General features: G+C 52.7%; 1 protein-coding gene across 3 annotated transcripts in view; it reads right to left on the bottom strand.

The window, feature by feature from the left end:
* The window catches only part of TMPRSS6 (transmembrane serine protease 6), a 38,904-nt gene extending 20,959 nt beyond the window's left edge, over nt 1–17,945 (bottom strand). Inside the window, exons 1-7 of one of the 3 annotated variants that reach the window (XM_020879731.2) lie at nt 17,732–17,945; nt 11,931–12,127; nt 7,023–7,156; nt 5,545–5,612; nt 4,801–4,985; nt 4,471–4,512; nt 558–762 (exon numbers count right to left, since the gene is read on the bottom strand). In XM_020879731.2, the coding sequence (XP_020735390.2) occupies nt 558–762; nt 4,471–4,512; nt 4,801–4,985; nt 5,545–5,612; nt 7,023–7,156; nt 11,931–12,126 (830 nt within the window). In that variant the 5' untranslated portion in view covers nt 12,127; nt 17,732–17,945. The other 2 variants (XM_020879733.2, XM_070453942.1) reach the window with 2 other exon arrangements.
* Between the last annotated feature and the right edge of the window lie 1,661 nt (nt 17,946–19,606).

Raw genomic sequence — 19,606 nt, 5'->3', positions numbered from 1 at the left:
AATGATAAGTAATAATGGCTAGCAGCTGCTGGAGGTTTAGTGGATACATCAAATGTATGGTAATAATGGACAGCATTACTGTATGTAAAGATCTTGGCCCAGAATCTGATTGAAATCCTCTCAATAACCCTGCAAGGTAGGAATGGCTGTGCACCCATTTTACAGGTGAGCAAACTGAGGTTCAGAAAGGCAAAGTAACTTGCCTTAGGGCACACAGCTAGGAAGCAGTAGTGTAGGGTTAGAAGTTGGGGACTGCCAGCCTTCAGAGTATTCTTACAAGATCATGTCACCTCCCAGAGCTGAGCTTAGAGATCGTCTAGTACAACTGCTTTGTTACAGATGGGGAAACAGGCTGGCGGAGGGGAAGGGGGTTGCCCAAAGTACACAAGCACTTCCACTCTTCTCTCGCCATCTCCCTCTGGCCTCACTGTAGCCCAGATGCCAAATACAGGGCCCAGGGTCACCCAGCCCCTTGTCTCAAAGCACTGGGTGTGGCTTTGACCTCACACCATCACCCCCTTCCCAACCTCCCACCCACCACCTTCCCAGGGACTCACGAGGTGATAAGCCTCCTCTCAAGAGGCCCCGCCACGTCATACATGGCCAGCCGGTCCCGGCAGTCAGCCAGCTTCCACTCGAGCCGGAGCTTGAGCATGAGATCCTGGGGGCCCTGAAGGTGCCACAGGCAGCTGGAGGCCAGGGTATCGGGCCCCTTCAGCCGGAGGACCTGGCCCTGGCCCACGTAGCTGTAGCGGTAGCAGCCTGGAGTGGGGAGACGGACAGGCCCCCTGACCCCTGTTAGCTGGGAGGAGGGACCCAGTGTGGGGGGGGGCGGCCCCATCAGGTCCTCATCCGGGGGGTTGGGTGGGGAGAGCAGCTGGATGGGGGTCAGCCCAGAGGCCCTCTGTCCTAAGTTCCTGTTTCCCCAGTGCTTCCATCTCCAGCCTCCTCATCCACATATTCGTTCATTGGTTCATTCATTCATTCCCTTCATGCTTATTGAGCTCACCAAACCAGGCGAATGCTAGAGAAAGTTTCAGTCAACTGCCCGGGAGTAACGAGAACAGCAGGGAAATATACAAACACTGGGGGGAATATCTCGGAAGTGAGGGCTCTCAGGGAAGTCCGGTGCTGCGGGGGGCGGGGGTAGGGGGGAAGGTGGTGTCACAGAGTGAGCAAAGGTCTGCAGGCTAGGGTAGTCAGGGGACTTGGAGGCAGGAGGGCAAGCTGGAGGAGGGAGGCAGGGCCCCCCTTGTGCCCAAGGGAGAAGCCTTTTCGTCCTGCGGCCATGAGAACCATGGAAGGTTAGGTAAGGCTGGGACATGATCGGACTTGGGTCACAGACTCCTCCGGCTGCTGAGAGCAATGTCAAGGAAACCAGGAGACCAGCAGGATGGCCCAGCACTAAGGGGAGCGGGCTCAGGGCTGCATTTCGGATGGAGAGAAAGGAGTGTGTTCCAGTGGGGCTGGGAGGCAGCAAGGTAGAGGAAGTCAGCTCAAGCTAGTGATCATCAAACAGCAGGAATGAAACAGATAGCACTTAGCAAGCATTTTGATACATGCCCAGAAGTGAACCAAGGGCCATACACTCACCATCTCATTCAATAGCTCCACAAAATAGTTTCTATTATTGTCCCCATTTTACAGACCTGGGCCAGGCAGATCTAGGTTCACCTAATCTCCACCTGATCTTTCTTGGGCCTCAGTTTTTTCCTCTGTAGAATGGAGGCAGGGACGATCCTTGCTAGACTGTCACAAAGCTTAAGGAAGGTGCATGTCTGAACACTCAGCATAGTGCCCTGTTCATGCACGCGTGCTCAGTCGCTTCAGTCGTGTCCGACTCTTTGCGACCCCATGGACTGTAGCCCACCAGGTTCCTCTGTCCAAGGAATTCTCTAGGCAAAAATACTGGAGTGGGTTACCATCTCCTTCTCCAGAGAATCTTCCTGACCCAGGGATCGAACCCGGGTCTTCTGCATTGCAGGCACATTCTTTACCACTGAGTCACCTGGGAAGCCTTGCACATAGCAGGTGCTCAATACATGTAGTGACCGTTCTTCTTTAGGTAGGTGTGGGGGAAAGGGAGAAGGTGGAGCTGGGAAGAAACTTCTATGACTTCTCACCCTTCAGTCAGTTACACTTGAGGCTCAGATGTAGCCTGTCCCACTGGTTGCCCTCGCTCCACACCTCCTTCTCCATCACACCTGTCTGCATCCACACCCCCACTGTGCTTCCTTCCTCTCTAGCGGTTCTCCATGAGCTTTGAATGCAGTGCTAGACCTTGCATAGAGGTATCAGCTATACCATTCATTCACTCATCATAGTTGTTGAGCATCTACAATGTGCTTGACTTAGGCTCCAAGGACCAGAAGTGAACCTGGGCCATAAGTATGTCATTTAAACCTCACCTTGAGCTTTGAAGAAGGGATGATGCATGCTCTGCCAGGAAGCAGAAGGGATGTGGGAGTGAGCCCCGGATGTGAGAGGCAGCCTGGTGTGCAGGGAGTTCACCCTCTGTGTGATTGTTCTGGCACCACCTCCCATCTGCTGTGTGACTCTATATCAGTTGTTCAGCCACTCTGAGTTCTGTCAAATGGACATAATGCTAATCCCTGTCCCACCTCCTTCTTTGCGTGGTTCTGAGGACCAGGAAGGGTACCGAGGTGAAGGAACAGGCTTTGCTCTGACTGCTGCCACTTGCTCAGCTCCCTCATCCTGACCCCTGGCCATCCTGACCCCAGCTGTGGAGCTGATCTCTCCAGGGAGAAACCTCTGACATTGCCAAGGGGAAGGGAGAGGGAGCCTGGGAAGAGGTTCCCGGCTGTTCCCAGACATCTGTATTCTTTCAATCTTGCTCCAAGCTGATGCTTACTTTTGCCACTTTAATAATCACTTTTTTGTATGAAGCTGATTCAGGGGAGTTCTGGTCTCTGTTGATCATCAGAAACACCTTTAGGGAGCCTGGGAGAAAGTAAATGAAGCTCTGTCTGTTCCCCTCACTGCCCTTTTCTCATGCTCCTCCCTCTACCCAGAGTGTCCTTTCCCGGCTGGATCTGACAGATTCCTACCTATCCTCCAATCCTGAGCCTCCCTCCTCCAGGAAGCCTTCCAGGACCTCTCTAGTCAGGAGCACTCCTTCCTCCCTCTAGAAACACAGTCCTTCCTCTGCTTTGGATCACAGCCCCGGGGGTCCACCTCTGTCCCAGGGCAGAATGGCTCCCTTTCTGCACTGCCCCCGGGACCTCTATTCTTGCCCTGGCACTTGGTGTTGTGAGATTCTGTTTATGTGTTTGTCTCCCTCGTGGGGGCTCGGAGCTCCTCTGAGGGCAGGGGTGAGGACACGGTCAGCTGGTGTCTCCAGGGCCAGCATGGGGCCTGGCAGGGAGAAAGTGCCCCCAAAGCCTACTTAGAGGACTTGAATTGTCATCCTTGCCCCATGAGACGCTGTGCTCTGGGAGGGCAGGGGCTCTAGACGTGTACTGAACCAAATAAAGATAATTATAAAGCAACTGCCAGAAACCTGGGGACATGTGAACACTCAGCACAGGCAAGTGCAATGGAAAGGCCTGTTTGAGACCAAGGATCAGGGCAGTGTGTGCACTAATGTGGTATTAGATGGTGCATATCAATAAATATAGACAGATTAATTTCTTGTGCTCTCCTTTAGACATGAGGGAAAACCCTACTGCTTCCCTCATCAGTGAGTTAAACAAATCTTTGATATGTGCTCATATCTTTGTATGAAAATCATGATTTTAAGTATTTGAAAACTGTTCTTTGACCCCATCACCTCCATCTACCAAGGAAATAAGCCTTTGACTAGCCACATGGGAGAACAGGAAGGTCAGAGAAGGATTTCAACTCTGCCTCCCTAAGTAGAAGAAGTGCTTTGATTCCCAGGGCTCAGTAGGAAGACTGGAGCCTCTTGGCTCCAGCACAAGGTGACTCTAGCAATAGGGCATGGGATGGGGTGGGAGGAGAAGACAGATGAGCCCGACTGCCTGAGAAAGGGAAGGAAAAGATGGAGGGAGTATCCTTACCTGTGACAGAAAGAGCTCCAAGACCAAGTTTCAAAGCCAAAGTGACTGATATACCTCAAATCGACAAGATTATTTTCTACCATCAGTGGAAACATAAGATTTCAAAACAGAAGAAACGGAATTCCATGAGAGAAAAGCAGGATCACATTGATGTGCAAATAAATCTGCTACTCAGTCACACCCCACACACGAAACACACACGCTTTTGTGCAAATACACACTTTGTTCACATGTGCACAACACCTCCTCCCCCCAGAGGCCCCCAGCCCTGCTCAGGACCTGTCACTGAGTCTATTATCGTGCCCCTTGGGTGACCCCAGACCAGTGCCCCTTGCCCCCAGAGAAGCCATGTGGATCCCTGACACTCAGCCAAACCGAGAAAAATACCAACTCAAAAGGAAAGTGGGAAGGAAAAACCAAAGTGGCGTACCCAGCGTGGAATTCAGTGCAACTATGTCTTTCACGCTGGCTTCTGTTAAAAGGAAATGAACAAACAAATGAACAGAGAGAATAAATAAACAAAATGAAAATAAAAATAGAAGAGGTTATCAGAGCCTGTCTGAGATTGACCCTGATTGCCCACCGTCCCCCATGACCCACCCCTCAGTCCTGGCTCCTGACCATTGGGGTTGGGGGGTGGGAGGGGCCATCCCGAGAGCATCCCAGGGTGGGAGGGGCCATCCCGAGAGCATCCCATCCCTGGAGGCAGGCTTGCTGGGCCTCGCCAGGCCGTCCCATGTTCCTCATCTCCAGTACTGACCCAGGATCACCAGACCCTCGGGGTCCACCTCGTACTCGGTCCGGTAGGGAGCGGGGACCGAACTGTTGGCCGCGGACAGCAGCTCCTCCGCCAGCAGGGCCCGCACCACGTCGGGGCTCAGCATTGGCCGGCGGTGCTCCGGGATTTGGAGGATGAACCAGAAGAAGCAGGTGAATGGTCCCTCCCTGGGGCAGGCGGAAGTGAGAGGGGCTAGGGGAGGAGCCTGGAGTGTGGGCCCCACCCAGCCCCCTGTTCCTGGTGGGAGTTAGAGGGGGATGGCACCTGTGGCTCATGTGATGGGCACGGAGCCAGGCATCCCTCTTCATCTTCACGTGGAAACCTAACACCCTCTGAGGGAGGAGCTTTGGAGAGGCCCACCCATTTCACAGATGAGGAAACTGAGGCATGAGAGGTTAGGTTATATGCCACAGACCACTGCACTCCCCACCCCTAACTACTTCTCCGTGGTCTCATCTGATACCTGTCAGACCCTTGATAAAGACACACCACAGTCACTGTCTAGTATAATCCTTGCCACACCATTGTTTCCATTCTATCGATGAGAAAACCAAGTTCAGTGAAGGGAGGTCACATGCAGGAATCCAAGTTTCCTCTCTGTGTCTCAGTTTCCCATTTTAAAACATGAAGATGTTGCATCAGAAGCCTACAGCATCCCCTCCCATTCTTCAAGTCAAAGGTTCTAGCAAAGGCTGATGAGGGTGGGGGGTGCGCAAGAAGACTCACCCAAAGGAGTAGACGGCACTGGAGTTGTAGTAAGTACCTAGGCGGGTGCTGGCAATGAGCTCCTTGAGCTACAAGGAGGGAAAACAATCAGAGTCCCCTCCTGACGCTCGGCAGAAACCCTCTCCTACCCTGGGATACACTTTGACCCTCCCACAGCCCTCCTTGACTGAGGAATCTATGGGATAGAGAGGCTTGCCCATGGTCACACGGCCGGTAATGGCCACGACAGGGAAGAAACCTCATTCAGTCTATTTCCCTCCCCCTGCACACAGGCGGGCTTCCCTGGTGGCTCAGAGGTAAAGAATCTGCCTGCCCCTTCCACTAGCTCTGAACTTGACCAGACTACCAGTGGCTTCTCCCCCTCCAGCAAATCACTCCTTGATTCTGAGAAGCTCCCCCTGGGCTTCTGAGTCCCCTTCTTAGGCCTAACCACCAGCCACAGGGGCTCAGACAGTTGGTCTTTGCACATGTTCAATGGCAGTGCTGCTGCGGGGTGGAATGCAGGATCGTGGGTTCTTAAAGAACTCTGAATGGCACAGAGCTAACATCCACATGCTCTCATTTTAACCCCACGACAGCCCTGCACACAGGCACTGTTGTTATCTCTCCACTCTGTAGAAAAGGAAAGAGAGTCTTGGGTGGGTCTCCCCGAAGCAGGTCCTGAGGCAAGTGGTTTATTTGCAGGTGATTCCAAGACACACTAGTGGGGAAGGAGACAGGCAGGAAGGCAGCCAACAAGGCTGTGAAGGTTCTGGGCAGAGCTGTGGGTGGCTGAGGAGCAGATCCAGCAGGGATCTCTGAGAGACTGTGGTGGAGGTGGTGGTTTAGTCATTGAGTCATGTCTGACTCTTACGACTCCATGGACTGGGAACCTACCAGGCTCCTCTGTCCATGGAATTCTCCAGGCAGGAATACTGGAGTGGGTTGCCATTTCCTTCTCCAGGGGATCTTCAGGATCTTCCCGACCCAGGGATTGAACCCGGGTCTCCTGCATTGCCGAGACCAACTGAGCTTTGAGGGAGGCCTGAGAGACTATGGGGGCATCTTCAGAACTGCTCTCACCAACAGCTGAGGGCTCCACTTTCTCTGTCTCTTGTGCCTGAGGGTTGCTGCTGGGAATTACTCCTCAGCACTTCCAGCCCACCCTGCTGGACAGGGTGCTGGCTGCGAGGGAGACCATCCCCAGTACAGTAAGCCATTGCTAGGAGGAGAAGGGGTGTGGGTGGGTCCTGGCAGCATCCTTATGCTGCCCTAATTTTCAAAGGTCATGCTTCTACTAAGTGGCAAAATCAGGATTTAATCCAAGTGCAATTTGACCCCAGAGTCCACAAGCTTTCCCAACCAGTCTCCACCGTCTCCCTTCCGTAGTGCCTAGAGCAGGACTCTGATCCTAATGACTGTTCTGGATGGTTTCACCCACTGGCTGGACATGATCAGGCTCCTCCCCTCTCCCTTCTCGTCCCCGCCATCCTTCCTACCATCTTCTGAGCTTTGGCAGTTTCACTGCGGAAGGCACTGGAGTCTCGGCGGGCAAGGTCCTGGGAGAAGTGGCGATTGAGCACGCGGAGGCTGCCTGAGTACACCTGGCTGACCGTCACCTCTGCCTTGTACCCTGCCCAGGAAGAAACCAGCAAAGGTTAACCAAGGGAGTAGATGGGGATGGTTCCTGTGTGCCCTACTCCTTCTCCTGCCACCCTGAACTCTCAGCACAGCCTCCAGCATCCTGGGCCTCCAAGGCACCATCATCACTACCATCATCTTTGTCGTTGTCATTCAGAGTTTGTGTAGTAACAAATTGGCCCCACGGAACCAGGGAGGACAGAGGCCCACAGGTGGGTGGTGTCCCAGGGGCTCCCACGCAGAAGTTGACCCAGTGATCAGTCCAGGACATGGATACCAAGAAACCCACATGGGCCCAGAAGGTCAAGTTCTTGATTTAACACCTCTGTGTTGTCCAGGCTGCACCTACTATGAAGGGTACACTAGTAAACCAAGACAGACAGGTGTCCCCACATGGCCCTGACAGTGATGGGTAAGATAGACTTTCCCCCAGTAGCCATACAGCCTGTGGGATTCATCTGCCAGGGTGTCTTAAAGGAGAAGCACAAGGTGCTATTGAGGTGACATGGAAAGCCCTAGGCCAGGGTGACACTCCATCTGAGACAGGAGGAATAGAGAGTAAATTAAAAAGAGGGGAAGCAGGGGAATATCTTCAGGGCAGAAGGAATAGCATGTGCAAAATCTCCACAATGGGGCTGTTTGGTTGGAGCAATCAGACCAGGGTAATAAGAGGCTGAGACATCAACAGGGCGGGATTTTGGTCTTTCCCTGATGAACAAGGGAAACCATGAAAGGTTTAAAATCAGGGATGATGTCATCAGATTTCCGTTTTACAAAGATCATTTTGACTGATGTGAAGACAACAGATTCACAGCCCGGACTTTCTTCTATCCTTATTCAGTCATTTGTTCATTCATTCAACACATATTTATTGAGAACCTGCTATGTTTAGGGACTGGCCTAGAATACATGGGAATATACTGGTAGGACAGTGAACAAATAACAAAAACAAAACCAAACCTGTCCTTAACAACTCGTAGTCTAACAAGAAAGACAATAAACAGCGAACACAGGACATAACATGTTAGAGGTGTCAAGTGGTGTGGAAATCAAGGGTTGCTGCAACATGGAGGCCAGAGAGGAGGAAAGTGGTGTTGGCCAAGTGGATGTTAACCCACGGAAAGAGTATTCCAGGCAGCATACTGGCAAGTGCAAAGGCCCTGAGGCAGGAGCTTGTCTGCTGTGTTTGAGGAACAGCAAAGATTTGAGCAAGGGGAAAGCAGAAGGAGATAAGATGGTAGGGGAAGGGTCACATAGGACCTTGCAACCTGGGGAGGACTTTGATTTTTGCTCTGAGTGAGATGGGAGCCATGGGAGACTTTAAGCAAAGAAGTCGGATGATTTGATTCACTTTACAAAACAATCCTTCTGCCTTAGTGTTGCGAACAGGCTGTAAGCAGGCCAGGGCAGAAGTGTGGGGACCTACAGGAGGCTCCTGCAGCTGTCCCAATGTGAGTGGTCCAGGGGAGCCTGACCAGGCTGCGCAGAGAAGAGAGAAGTGATTGGAGTCAGGGTATATTTTGGGTTTGCTGGCGGGCAAATGGGGGCTGGGCAGTAAAAAAAGGGGAGTAAGGGGAAACATGGGAAGGATAAAACGACCACCACCTGGGGTGTTCTCTCCATTTTTCTTGATTTTAAAGGATTTTCTTGGGTCACGATTTTCTATTTTATTTTTTAGCACACTGCAAGTTATGCAGAATTTCCCTGACTAGGGATTGAACCAAAACCTCCTGCAGTGGAAACAGTCGTAACCACAGGACCACCAGCAAAGTCCAGGTCACTAATGATGATACGATAAAGTTACAATCATTTCTCAAAATCTCAAACTTCTGAAAAACTTGTCTATAAAGACACATTGCCTCAGAGATATGAAAATCAATAGTTCAATATCATTTTATGTTAACAACTGGTACTAATCAATTAAAAAGTTAAAGCCCCCTTCAAAATATACTCCAAAGGCAGACTGACAATTTATAAAAGTTAACTCTCAGTGAGGTCTGAAATATCCTTAGACATCCTGGAGGAGGAGCAGCGCCCCCCCCCCCCCCGACCCCCACCCTCCCGGTGCACATTGGAGCTCAAGGGCTGGAAATGCAAATTTGGGAATCTTCAAGGGGTAAGGGAATAAATGGAGGCAGAGGGGAGGAAAGTCCTGCCAACAGCAAAGACACAGAGGAGAAGCCATCACGAGCTGAGGACAAAGAAAGTGTGGGTGCCTCGGAAGCCAAGTCAGGAAAGTGTTTCGAGGAGGAGGGGATGAGGTACCCAGTCAAGTGCTGCCTGCAGGTCAAATGCCATGAGGACTGTCCACCGGATTCAGCACTGACCGTGACAAGTACTCTTGGGGTTATGGGGGGTGGGGGGCAGGGAGTCAGATTGGAAAGGGTACCAGACAGAGGTGTGGAACTGGAGGGCACAGTGTTTTGAAACACCAGGAGTTTGCTACAAAAGGAATCTGAGAAATGGCTGGCGGGGGTGGGGAGACCAGAGGGACAGAATACAGAAGCGAAGAGAAGCACTGTCCACTGATCATGGGGCCCCCAGAGGAGAGAGGGGTCATGGCTGGAGCTGGGCCACTGCATGGGCAGGCTGGGAGGACAGCAGGCTTTACAAGGCTTTTTGTTTGTCTGGTTGGTTTGTTCCCCACCCCCTGACGCACCACACAGCATGTGGGATCTGGTTCTCTGACCAGGAATCAAACCTGCGCCCTCTGCATGGGGAGCCCAGAGTTTAACCACAGAACTATCAGGGATGTCCCACATCTGGCTTTAGATAAGGCAGGGCTGGTTCACCCATGCAGTTGGTGGTGGGCAGAGCACATGGGTGCAGCTGGGAGAGCATCTATGGGGCCTCTCTTCTGAGTGGTTCCATTTTCTTGTTGAAGCAGGAGGCAGAGTGGGTGGCGGATATGGGAGAGTTTGAGAAGAAAGTATAAAACTGTGGCCCAGGAGAGCAGGAGAGGGAAAGGACTAGGGCAATACAGCTGAGCAGCGTGAAGGGCCTCGCTACCCGGATCTGAGTGGGCCAGGCTAGGGCCCACTGGGCTGGGGAAGCTGGCCCTCACCCTATCCTCTCCTGGGCCACTGGGTCAGGCTGCCACTTATCCAGACGTTTGCGCCTCACTTCAGGCTTATCCTGATCCAGTGTAATAGGCCTCTTGTCCATCTCTCCTCCCAGACCAGACAGGGCATGTCTGTGGCCCATGCCCTCCCCAGTGCCCAATATCCAGAGCACCACCTGGCCCAGGATGGGAGAAACTATTCAAACATCTCCTAAAGTGCTCGTCTACCTGCATCCCTCTGGGGAGAGGGTTGCCTTCCCCCAGCTGGAAGGAGCTCTCACCACCTGGGTCCTCAGCCCCATGGAGCATCCTCTACCCCCATTGGGGTGATTCACTCCAGAAGTCTAACCAGGAGAAATCAGACGCTGTGAAGACAATTGCCAGGTGAGTTCCTGCCCTCCCCCCCACCCCGTCCCACCGCCCCAGCTTGGTGCTCTGCAGTTTCCCCTAAAGACTAATTATCCTGCAGCCTAAGGAGGCCTTGGCAGCCCTGTGCTATTTGGGATGCTGGCTTCCTGCCGGTGGTGAAATGCACACAGCTTCCACTCTTAGCCTGCGTTGCTCGGTTCTAAGCAGAATCACAATCCACCCAGCATGACGGCAAGTGGGTGAGCGTTAGACCCAGGCTTCCTAACAGCTTTGGCCCAGGGGCTGGTTCTAGAACACCCCCTACCTCAACTCCCTTTGGAGTCGGGCGTAGGCTGCTCTCCCCAATGGCTGCTCCAAAGTGGGTCCCCATTCCTTTCAATGGACCTGAAATTCCACCAGGAGATGCAGTCAGTAAGAAAATGGTCTAACTTTTGCAGAATGTGTAATGGGAGGTCTCTGATCTCTTGGGCAAGGTGGGCTGTCCCTGCTAGGGTTCTGTTGGGTCCCCTCAGCTTGCTCTGTCCTAACACATGGCAGACTTTATGCTGAGGGCAGGGACTGTCTCCGGAACCTGCACAGAGCTGATGTATATAGGAGGTGGTCAGTACTGAATGAATGAAGGATGGACGAATGGACCCAGAATAGAGGCTAGTTGCTCCTGGGGCCCCAACAGACTGATTGAGAGCTGTGATACCAGAGATGGAGGGCCTAAATTCAGGACATGGGGAGACGCACCTGCTCTGGACATTCTTGCCCCCATTTCCCTCTGGGTTGAATTCCAGGTGTCTTCAGGCTGGGGTATAAAGCCATCGGCATGCATGGACACTGCCCTGGACACCTGAGTCCTGGGTGCCCCTCCCCTTAATCCCAACTCCTGCTGGGTCCTAGAGACTCAGAGATGATAGAGCCAAGGTCCCCCCGCCCAGAAGAGCTGCTAGATTGGACTCAAGTGAGCAGAAACACTAATTGGTGTCAGGCACCACTAGCACCGCTGGGCCTCCTCCAACGGAGCCAGTTGGCTCCAAGCCCAGGGGCAACCCAGGAGGGCTGCAGGTAAGGGGAGGCAATGCTTACACTCCTATAGCTTGTCAGTTTACAAGAACTGGAAGAGCGCTTCTTCCTCAGCTTCTGGGAGTTAGGGGCACTTGGCCCCAGAAAGGATCTTGCACTATCATCTTATAAGACAGGAAGGGAGACTCCAAGAGAAGTGCATATCCAAGGGCACACAGTGAGTTTCCAGGTGTTGCTGAGCCTGGAATCCTGGTCTGTCCTGTTGTGCCCCTTCGACCACCCTAAGTTCTCCCCAGGTGCCTCTCCCAGGGGCCCATGTGGTTACCTAGGAAATACCAGAGCAGGACCCCCACTGAAACCAACGCGACCAGAGCCAGCCACAGGGGAGCCAGGCGGAGGTAGCCTCGGACTTTTCTCTTCATGTCCTTGGGGTCCTTGAACATCCCTTCCGGCTCTGCCTCTTCACCATCACCTCCATCGCCCTGCCCGCCAGCCGCTTCGGGGGCCTTGGCCGTGGGCATCCTGGCAAGGAAACAGACCAGGGTTGGACACAGCCTGGCATTTGCAAGGGAGCCTTTGCTGAATGCTAGCCTTGCAGAGAAGTAAGACAGCACCTCTGCCTTTTGGAGGAGCAGGATCATAATGCCAGGTACCAGTAATTGAAAGTGGGCCCTGAGCCAGCTCCCAAAGGAGGGAAGCACGCCTCAGAGTAGCTCACCCCAGGTGGCCAGCTGGAACCCCTACCTTTGCATCTGGCATCAGGGGAGAGAAAGACATTTCACTACTTAAACCCCACCCCCAAGGCTGTACCCTCAGATGGAACTGGGGTGCATAAATGGCATAAATGTTTCTATAAAGCAATTCCTCCTGCTCTTGGGATTTCCTAGCCTTGGCTTCTCTTCCATTAAGGGGATGCCTTTTCCTTGCTCCTGGTTCTCAACAGCAAAGCTCTCCACAACATCTGTGCAGTTCATTTACTTGGCCCTTCCTGCCTAGAAGTCCTGAGTCATCTCTGTGTCAAGCCAGGGACTGCCCTCCAAGGAGCAGCACCCTTCTTGTGCCCCCACTGTCCAAAGTATCTTCGGGGTGGAGGAAGGAGATAAAAACTAATATTAAAAAAAACCTAATATTCATGTAGTGTCTGCACAAGACAGTTCATAGATATCACTCCCTTTAATCCTCTGGTCTCTGGGATGTGAGGACCATTGTCCCCATGCATTCCTCTTCCTCAGGTCCTCTCTCTGTAGACCCTCTACTTGTATTTTCTTGCTTAACCTCCAAATGCCTTTCAAGGTTCTGCACCCATTGAACAGAGGAGGAGACTGAGACCCAGAATGTTTTAGCGACAACTCAGTCCAGGGATTTCCTAGCCTCATTTTTATCAATGCAATATGAATGTCTGATGTTGGCAACCAGCCCCATTTTGCAGATGGAAAAACTGAAGCCCAGGGTGGCTAAGCCACTCACCAAAGGTTACGTAGCAGATAAGTGGGGGTCAAGCCCTGATGTCTGACTCCCTGATCTTTCCGCTACTCTGGGCCACTTCCTGGAAATGAGGTGTTAAATAACAAATCATGATGAAATAATACCTGAATGTCACCCCTCTGTGCCCCAGGCCTGCAGCTGTCTCTCCTTCTAAACTCTCCAGGAAATCGCTAAGAGCTATTTGGCTTCTTGGGCAGGTTTTCCACAGTCCAGAGGGCCTTTCACTCACCCGCCCACCAGCAGAGCAAGGATCCCACACCTCTGAGAAATTAGCCTCTTCTTCCCACAACCCAAAGGCCATTGCACCTTTAAAATACATCCCCAGGTGTGTGTGTGTGTGTGTGTGTGTGTGTGTGTGTGCAGAAGAGTCCTTTGGGCTGTGTCTTGGGTTTTCACACAAAGGGTTTCTGAAAACAGGGCTCATTTGTGGTGCTTGAAGTTTCTCAGGCAAAGATGTCTGGCTCCAGGCACATGGATCTCTTAAATGGCCTCCATGGATGCAAGGAAAGGAGGCGACTGTTAGTCATTCTCAACTGGGTGCAGGACTCCCCTCCACCAGAGGACTTCTTACACACAAGGCAGGCCCTGCTGGTTTTCATGGGGCCAGGACCATGGGTGGTAAAGATCCCGCAATGAGTGGACAGCCCTTCCCACTGCTCAGAGTGTCCAAGGCACCCCAGGTGAAAGTGGCTGCCCCCATGAGCTGAGTGGAGTGAGCAGAGCCAGGAAAGCCCTGTGATGGGCTAGTTCCTTCCCTCTCTAGGCCTTAAGTCCACTCCCTCTGCCAGAGAGCCGCATCTCTATTTTACTGAGTCTGGATCACCAAGGACCTACTGGGGACTCGGAGAGCACAGAGGTGACCACGACTGACATTTATTTGAATTGTTTTCTCCAGTGTTTTAGTGATTTTCCTGGTGGCTTAAAAGATAAAGAATACATCTGCCAGTGCAGGAGAGGCAGATTTGATCCCTGGATTGGGAAGATGCCCTGGAGAAGGAAATGGCATCCCACTTCTTGCCTGGAAAATTCCATGAATAGAAGAACCTGGTGGGCTACAGTCCATGGGGTTGCAAAGAGTCAGACATGACTAAGTGACTAACACTTTCACTTTCCAGTGTTTTATAAGCACTGTCTCGTGTAAGCCTTCTGCGGACTCTTGGGGGATAGAGTCTGTTATTATCCATCCCCATTTTACAGATGAGAAAGTTGAGGCACAGAGAGATTGAGGAACTTGACGGAGATCCTGCAGTTGGTCAACAGCAGAGTCAGGCTGCAAACCCATGCTATTTATCTCCAGGATAATGCCCTCACCACCATGCTTTACTGCCTCACACATCATCAGGGTCCAAGGGGAAAGTGAGGCTCATAGAAGGTCATAGATCTGATACAGGAGGCCCAGAGGGGAGTAGTCCCAGACAGGCGCCCCCTTCCTCCCCCCATACCCCAAACACTGCCTTTACTCCCTGGCTTTTGCCTCCCTCATTAATGACACTTACATTCATCTGGGGGAACTCTGAGTATCACAGAAAATCCCCTGTGTGAGACCCAAGATCTGACACAGCCCAAATTGGTGGGGCAGATGAGGAACACACCTGGGCTCCCCATCACCTCCTACCTGGACTCCCAGGGCAGTCTCCTAATGCCCCCTCTGCCTCCCATCTCTGCCTCCAACACCTTTTCCATGTTGTCAGCAGAGAGCTCTCCCTGCCCACCTCCAACCATTCACCTGCTCAGAGTCCTCTCAAGGCCCCCAGCCACCTTCAAACCCCTAGCTGAAGCACCCAAGACCCTCCATGGACAGGCTGCTGCCTTCACCCCCATGGCCCTACTTTCATCACACACATCACCCTGCAAGTTTACAAGGGGTGCCTTTGTACAGCCACAACCTCTGCCTGAAGGACGATGGGACCCCTCAATGCCAGCTCCAAGGTCACCTGCCCAGCGATGGGGCCCAGGACCTTGGAGAGTAAGCCACTCCCTCCCCTAGGCAGCCCTTGGTCCAGATCAGCAGTCTGCCTGGCTTTTGGCTTTGTTTCCTCTTCTCTACAAGAAAGGCAAGTCTGTGTCTTATTCACTTCTGGATCCTCATAGAACCCCGCACAGGGCCTGCCACTTGAATGAATAGTTCATAAAAGAATGGGTGAGCAAAAACTGCATTAAATTTTTTTAAAAATAAAACTTAAAGAAAAAGACTGGATGAGTAGAGCCCCCGTTATCTAGACTCCCAGTGCAGTGCTCTCTTTCGCGTCTTGCTGCCTCTGGGAAGCAGGACGTGTGAGGCTTGGAGCTGGGTCGCGGAGGTGGTGCTGGTTTCTGGGGTCCAGGGTTCAGCTGTCAGGCCCTTCTGTGTCTATTGAGCACGTGCTTGGTGTCAGGCTCTGTGCTAGGCACCAGGGGTCACAGTGGTGAATATAAGAGACCTCATTCCCAGCCTCTTGGGGCTGACAGTCCAGCAGGAAGTGGACAATTGTGACAATTGACAGTTGTGAAGATGACCCCAGCCTCCTGTCTTTTACTATTATTATATGATGACTCTTCCATTGCTTTTAGATCCAGTCACCATAAAAGTCTGTGGCTCTATCTTCCAACTGCTCCCAGAACCCAACCCCTTCTTGGCACCTCTGTGGCTCCCACCGCCACCCAGGTCAATGTCATCTATCACCTTGACTCCTATACCAGCCAGTCATCTGGCCACCTTCACCAGCCAGTTCCCACACAACCACCAGAGTGGTCTTCACCATGTATCCTGCTCACAATCCCCGCCTAGAACAGAGCCCAAAGCCCTTGTCACAGCCCACCAGGGCCTCCGTGACATGGCCCTTGTGTACCTTTCTGTCCTCTCTCTCCCTTGGCTGCAGCTATACCCAGCTCCTGGCCAGATCTTCACCAGATGGAGTACAGGCTACCTCAGGGCCTTTGCACTTGCTGTTCCCTCTGCAAGAAATGATTTTCCTTCTGTCTTGCCTCATGACCTGCTCCTTTAACTCCTTCAAGTCTTTACTCATATGTTACCTCTTCACTGAGACCTTCCCTGACTGCTCCCCTCTCTTGGCTGCATCTTTCTTTATGGATCTTTTCAGGACTGAAATTGCCTGATACGCTTCTGTGTCCTTGGTCAGTCTCCTCCCTGGCTGTACTGGAGCAGGGGCTTTATCCTATTTGCCCTGCATACCCTGCTCAGAGAGCAGAACATGGTTCCTTCCCGTGCAGCCAGGGTGCTGGGTGCACGTGTGGCCTGGCCAACTCTTTCTGCCTCCTTCAGCCCCTCTTCCACTTGACCTTTGTTGCATCCTAATGATATTGGGCTTCCCCATGATTGATTCTGAAAATGAAGATGGTAAAAAGCTTTTCCAGATCTAGGGTTCTTAACTAGCTTTGGGTGAAGAGCTTCACAGGATTGTGCTTTGAACCCTGAAAGTTCTTGCTCACCACCTGACTTTCTTCCTTCTCTCTGGGCTGGACCTCCTGACCTGGCCCCTTAACACCTCTGCTCAGCTCTTACCCACTCCTGGCAGCTCTCCCAGAGTGCTCCTCTGAAGCATCCTGGGCTTCTCCCATCAATGCACAGTTCATCTTGAGGCATTCTCTATGTCCCCCTTGTCGGAGAGCCCTTGGAGGGAGGGACTGGGTATACCCCAACTGCCACAGGATCTGAGGCTTCTCCCTTGATCCAAGAACCTAGACACTAGCCCGGAACCTGCTCCTCACTCCCTCCGTCCCTTCTGGTCATTGCAGGTCCTCGGTCTGCCCACGGGAGGCTGAGCTCTCTAGGGCCGGACGGTTGTTCCTCCTGTGTGCCAGCCCCTGCTGGACATCGACATCATCCAGTTCTATTTCTCCTCCAGTAGCCTTGTTTTCTCTACTTAATGGTTGGGAAAACCAAAGTATATATATAGAGAAAAGGACTTACTCGGGTCACTCCACCAGGATAGACAGAGCAGAGCGGGGCAGGGATTCTGATCTAGGACCTACTGGGGAGGCCATTCAGGCCTAGAGTTCACCCCCACCATGAGCTGCTCTGTTTGAGTCCCCAAGTGTAGGGGAAAGGGTGAAATTTCCTTCCACACACTCCCAAACTCACACACAGATGTACACCAACGGAAGCAGGCTGAAGTCCATGCATAGCTATCTGTGATATACAAATGGCTAGGTACATGCTTGTGTACACACACACACACACACACACACACACAGAGCTACATTCAGCTCTGAGCCCGCTGCCTGTTTAGTGCAGTGGGGAGCTCTGGGCCTGTCTCCCATACCAGAAACCCCAGGTGGGGTACCTGAGTATGGAGGGGGCAGCTTGTCCAGCCCACAATGAGGGTGGGGTCTTCAGCCTGGCCAACCAGGCCTTTCCCCTGCCCCGTGCCTGCTCCAAAGGCAACCAGCCACAGCTGAGCCCTGGGCCTTCCAGACCCCAGAACCTGTAGCCCCTCCACTGCCCTGTGCCTCTCCCCAGTTCTACAGTCTCCTCACCTTCGGCTCACCCGGTCACTCTCTGGCCCATGAGGCCCAGCAGACCAGGTCTCAGAGCAGAGCAGTTGGCTGCTGCCCCAGGGAACCAGGCCCGACTCTCCAGGTGGATGCGGTCACCGGCTCATTCCTAGGTCCTGATCTCCTGTCTTGGAGGTCCCCGCTTACCTTTGGGAGTGGCGGGTGGGTGCCAGGCCTGCACACAGGCCTCAGAGCCTCTGTTTGTCCAGGCCAACGTCTCCCCACCCCCACCCAGCCAGCCTGGGATCAATGACCCACAGCCATGGCCGGGGTGTCTGGCCCTTGTCCCCTGTGGCCTGTGGCCCCAGGCTCCATGGGCTTTCTGCTGGGTGGGGGACAGCACTGTGACTGAGCCCAGGTAAACAGGCCAGAGGCAACCCAGGAGGCAGGAGGCAGGCAGCGCCCCGCCCCGCCTCACCCCTCCCGTGAGCACCCGGGGAGGCTGGCAGGCAGGTGCAGGAGATCTGAGCTCTCCCTCGAGGCCCGTTGCCTGGTGATGTTCCTGCCTGGCTACATCCCCGGGTCCCCTGGAGCATGGGGTGGGGCTGGCCAAAGACTGGGGTCTGGGCAGGGGCCCAGGCAGTGCAGGTAGGGGCTCATACGGGTCTCCTTACCTGGACAGGTGACACCAGAGGAGTCAGTGGCCCCAAGAGAGCAAAGGAGCCAGGGCCCATGTGCTCTGGGGACGGGAAGGGAGAAGGTGGAGTGGGGGTGGGGTTGGATGCTATCTTCTGTTTAGCTGGAAATTATTTGAATTGCAGTCTGTTTCTGGAGAGCTGTGCTGTCCACTCTGGTGGCCTCTGGGCACATGTGGCTCTTGATCCCCCTGGGACATGGACAGTCTGAACTGAGATGTGCCACATGGGCAAGAAACACACCAGGTACTGAAGACTGGGTGTGAAGAAAGGAAAATAGCTGAGAAGAATTTTTTAGGTTCATCACATGTTGAAATGATAACTTACAATATGGGGTTAATAAAATATATTGTTAAAATTCATCTCACCTGCTTAATTTTACATTTTTATACGACTATAAGAACCACAAGTGTGGTAGTGAATGGAATGCAACATAGATGGTGGATTGGATGTGACCGTGCTCCAAAGCACTTGTTGGGAACCAGGGTTTTCTGGTTGTGTACAGGCTGCTGGCTACCTCCAGGCAGGAGAAGGACTGGCTCAGGCTCCAGCAGAGGGCACATGGAGGGGCTGGTTAGGAATTCTGGGTCTGGAATACCTTCCCTTCCTTCTATTCTTTGACCCTGCCCGCGAGTCTTAACCCTGACTTAAGACAAGGACCTCAGCCTTGATTCCCCTCCATCGGCCCCAGCCCCAGGGCAGTTTTCCTTCCGCCTTCCAATCTGCCCTCCTGCTAGGCCCTGGTACCCCACTCCCAGAAAACGTTCCAAGGGAGAGGCGCTTAGGATGGGAACAAGGAAAATTGGGATGTAGACAGAGACAACCCAAGCCCTGCCTCTGTCCTTCTCCAAAGTAGCCCGGGGCCCTGGACCAGGCAGGCTGGTAACGGGAGTCTTTTTTTTTTTTTTTAAATTGGAGTATAGTTGCTTTACAATGTTGTGTCAGTTTCCACTCTTCAGCAAAGTGAATCAGCTATACATATACATATATCTTCTCTTTTTTGGATTTCCTTCCCATTTAAGTCACCGCAGAGCTCTGAGTAGAGTTCCCTGTGCTATACGGTTGGTTTTCATTATCTCTTCTATGAAAAGTGAAAGTGAAAGTGACTCAGTCATGTCCAACTCTTTGTGACCCCACTGACTATATAGTCCATGGAATTCTCCAGGCCAGAATACTGGAGTGGGTAGCTGTTCCCTTCTCCAGGGCATCTTCCCAACCCAGGGTTCGAACCCAGGTTTCACACATTGCAGATACTTTACCAGCTGAGCCACAAGGGAAACCCAAGAATACTGGAGTGGGTAGCCTATCCCTTCTCCAGCAGATCTTCCCCACCCAGGAATTGAACTGGGGTCTCCTGCACTGCAGGCAGATTTTTTACCAGCTGAGC

This window comes from Odocoileus virginianus, chromosome 23 (assembly GCF_023699985.2).
Source record: "Odocoileus virginianus isolate 20LAN1187 ecotype Illinois chromosome 23, Ovbor_1.2, whole genome shotgun sequence".
NCBI classification, from domain to species: domain Eukaryota; kingdom Metazoa; phylum Chordata; class Mammalia; order Artiodactyla; family Cervidae; genus Odocoileus; species Odocoileus virginianus.
This window is presented reverse-complemented; position numbering and strand designations above follow the sequence as displayed.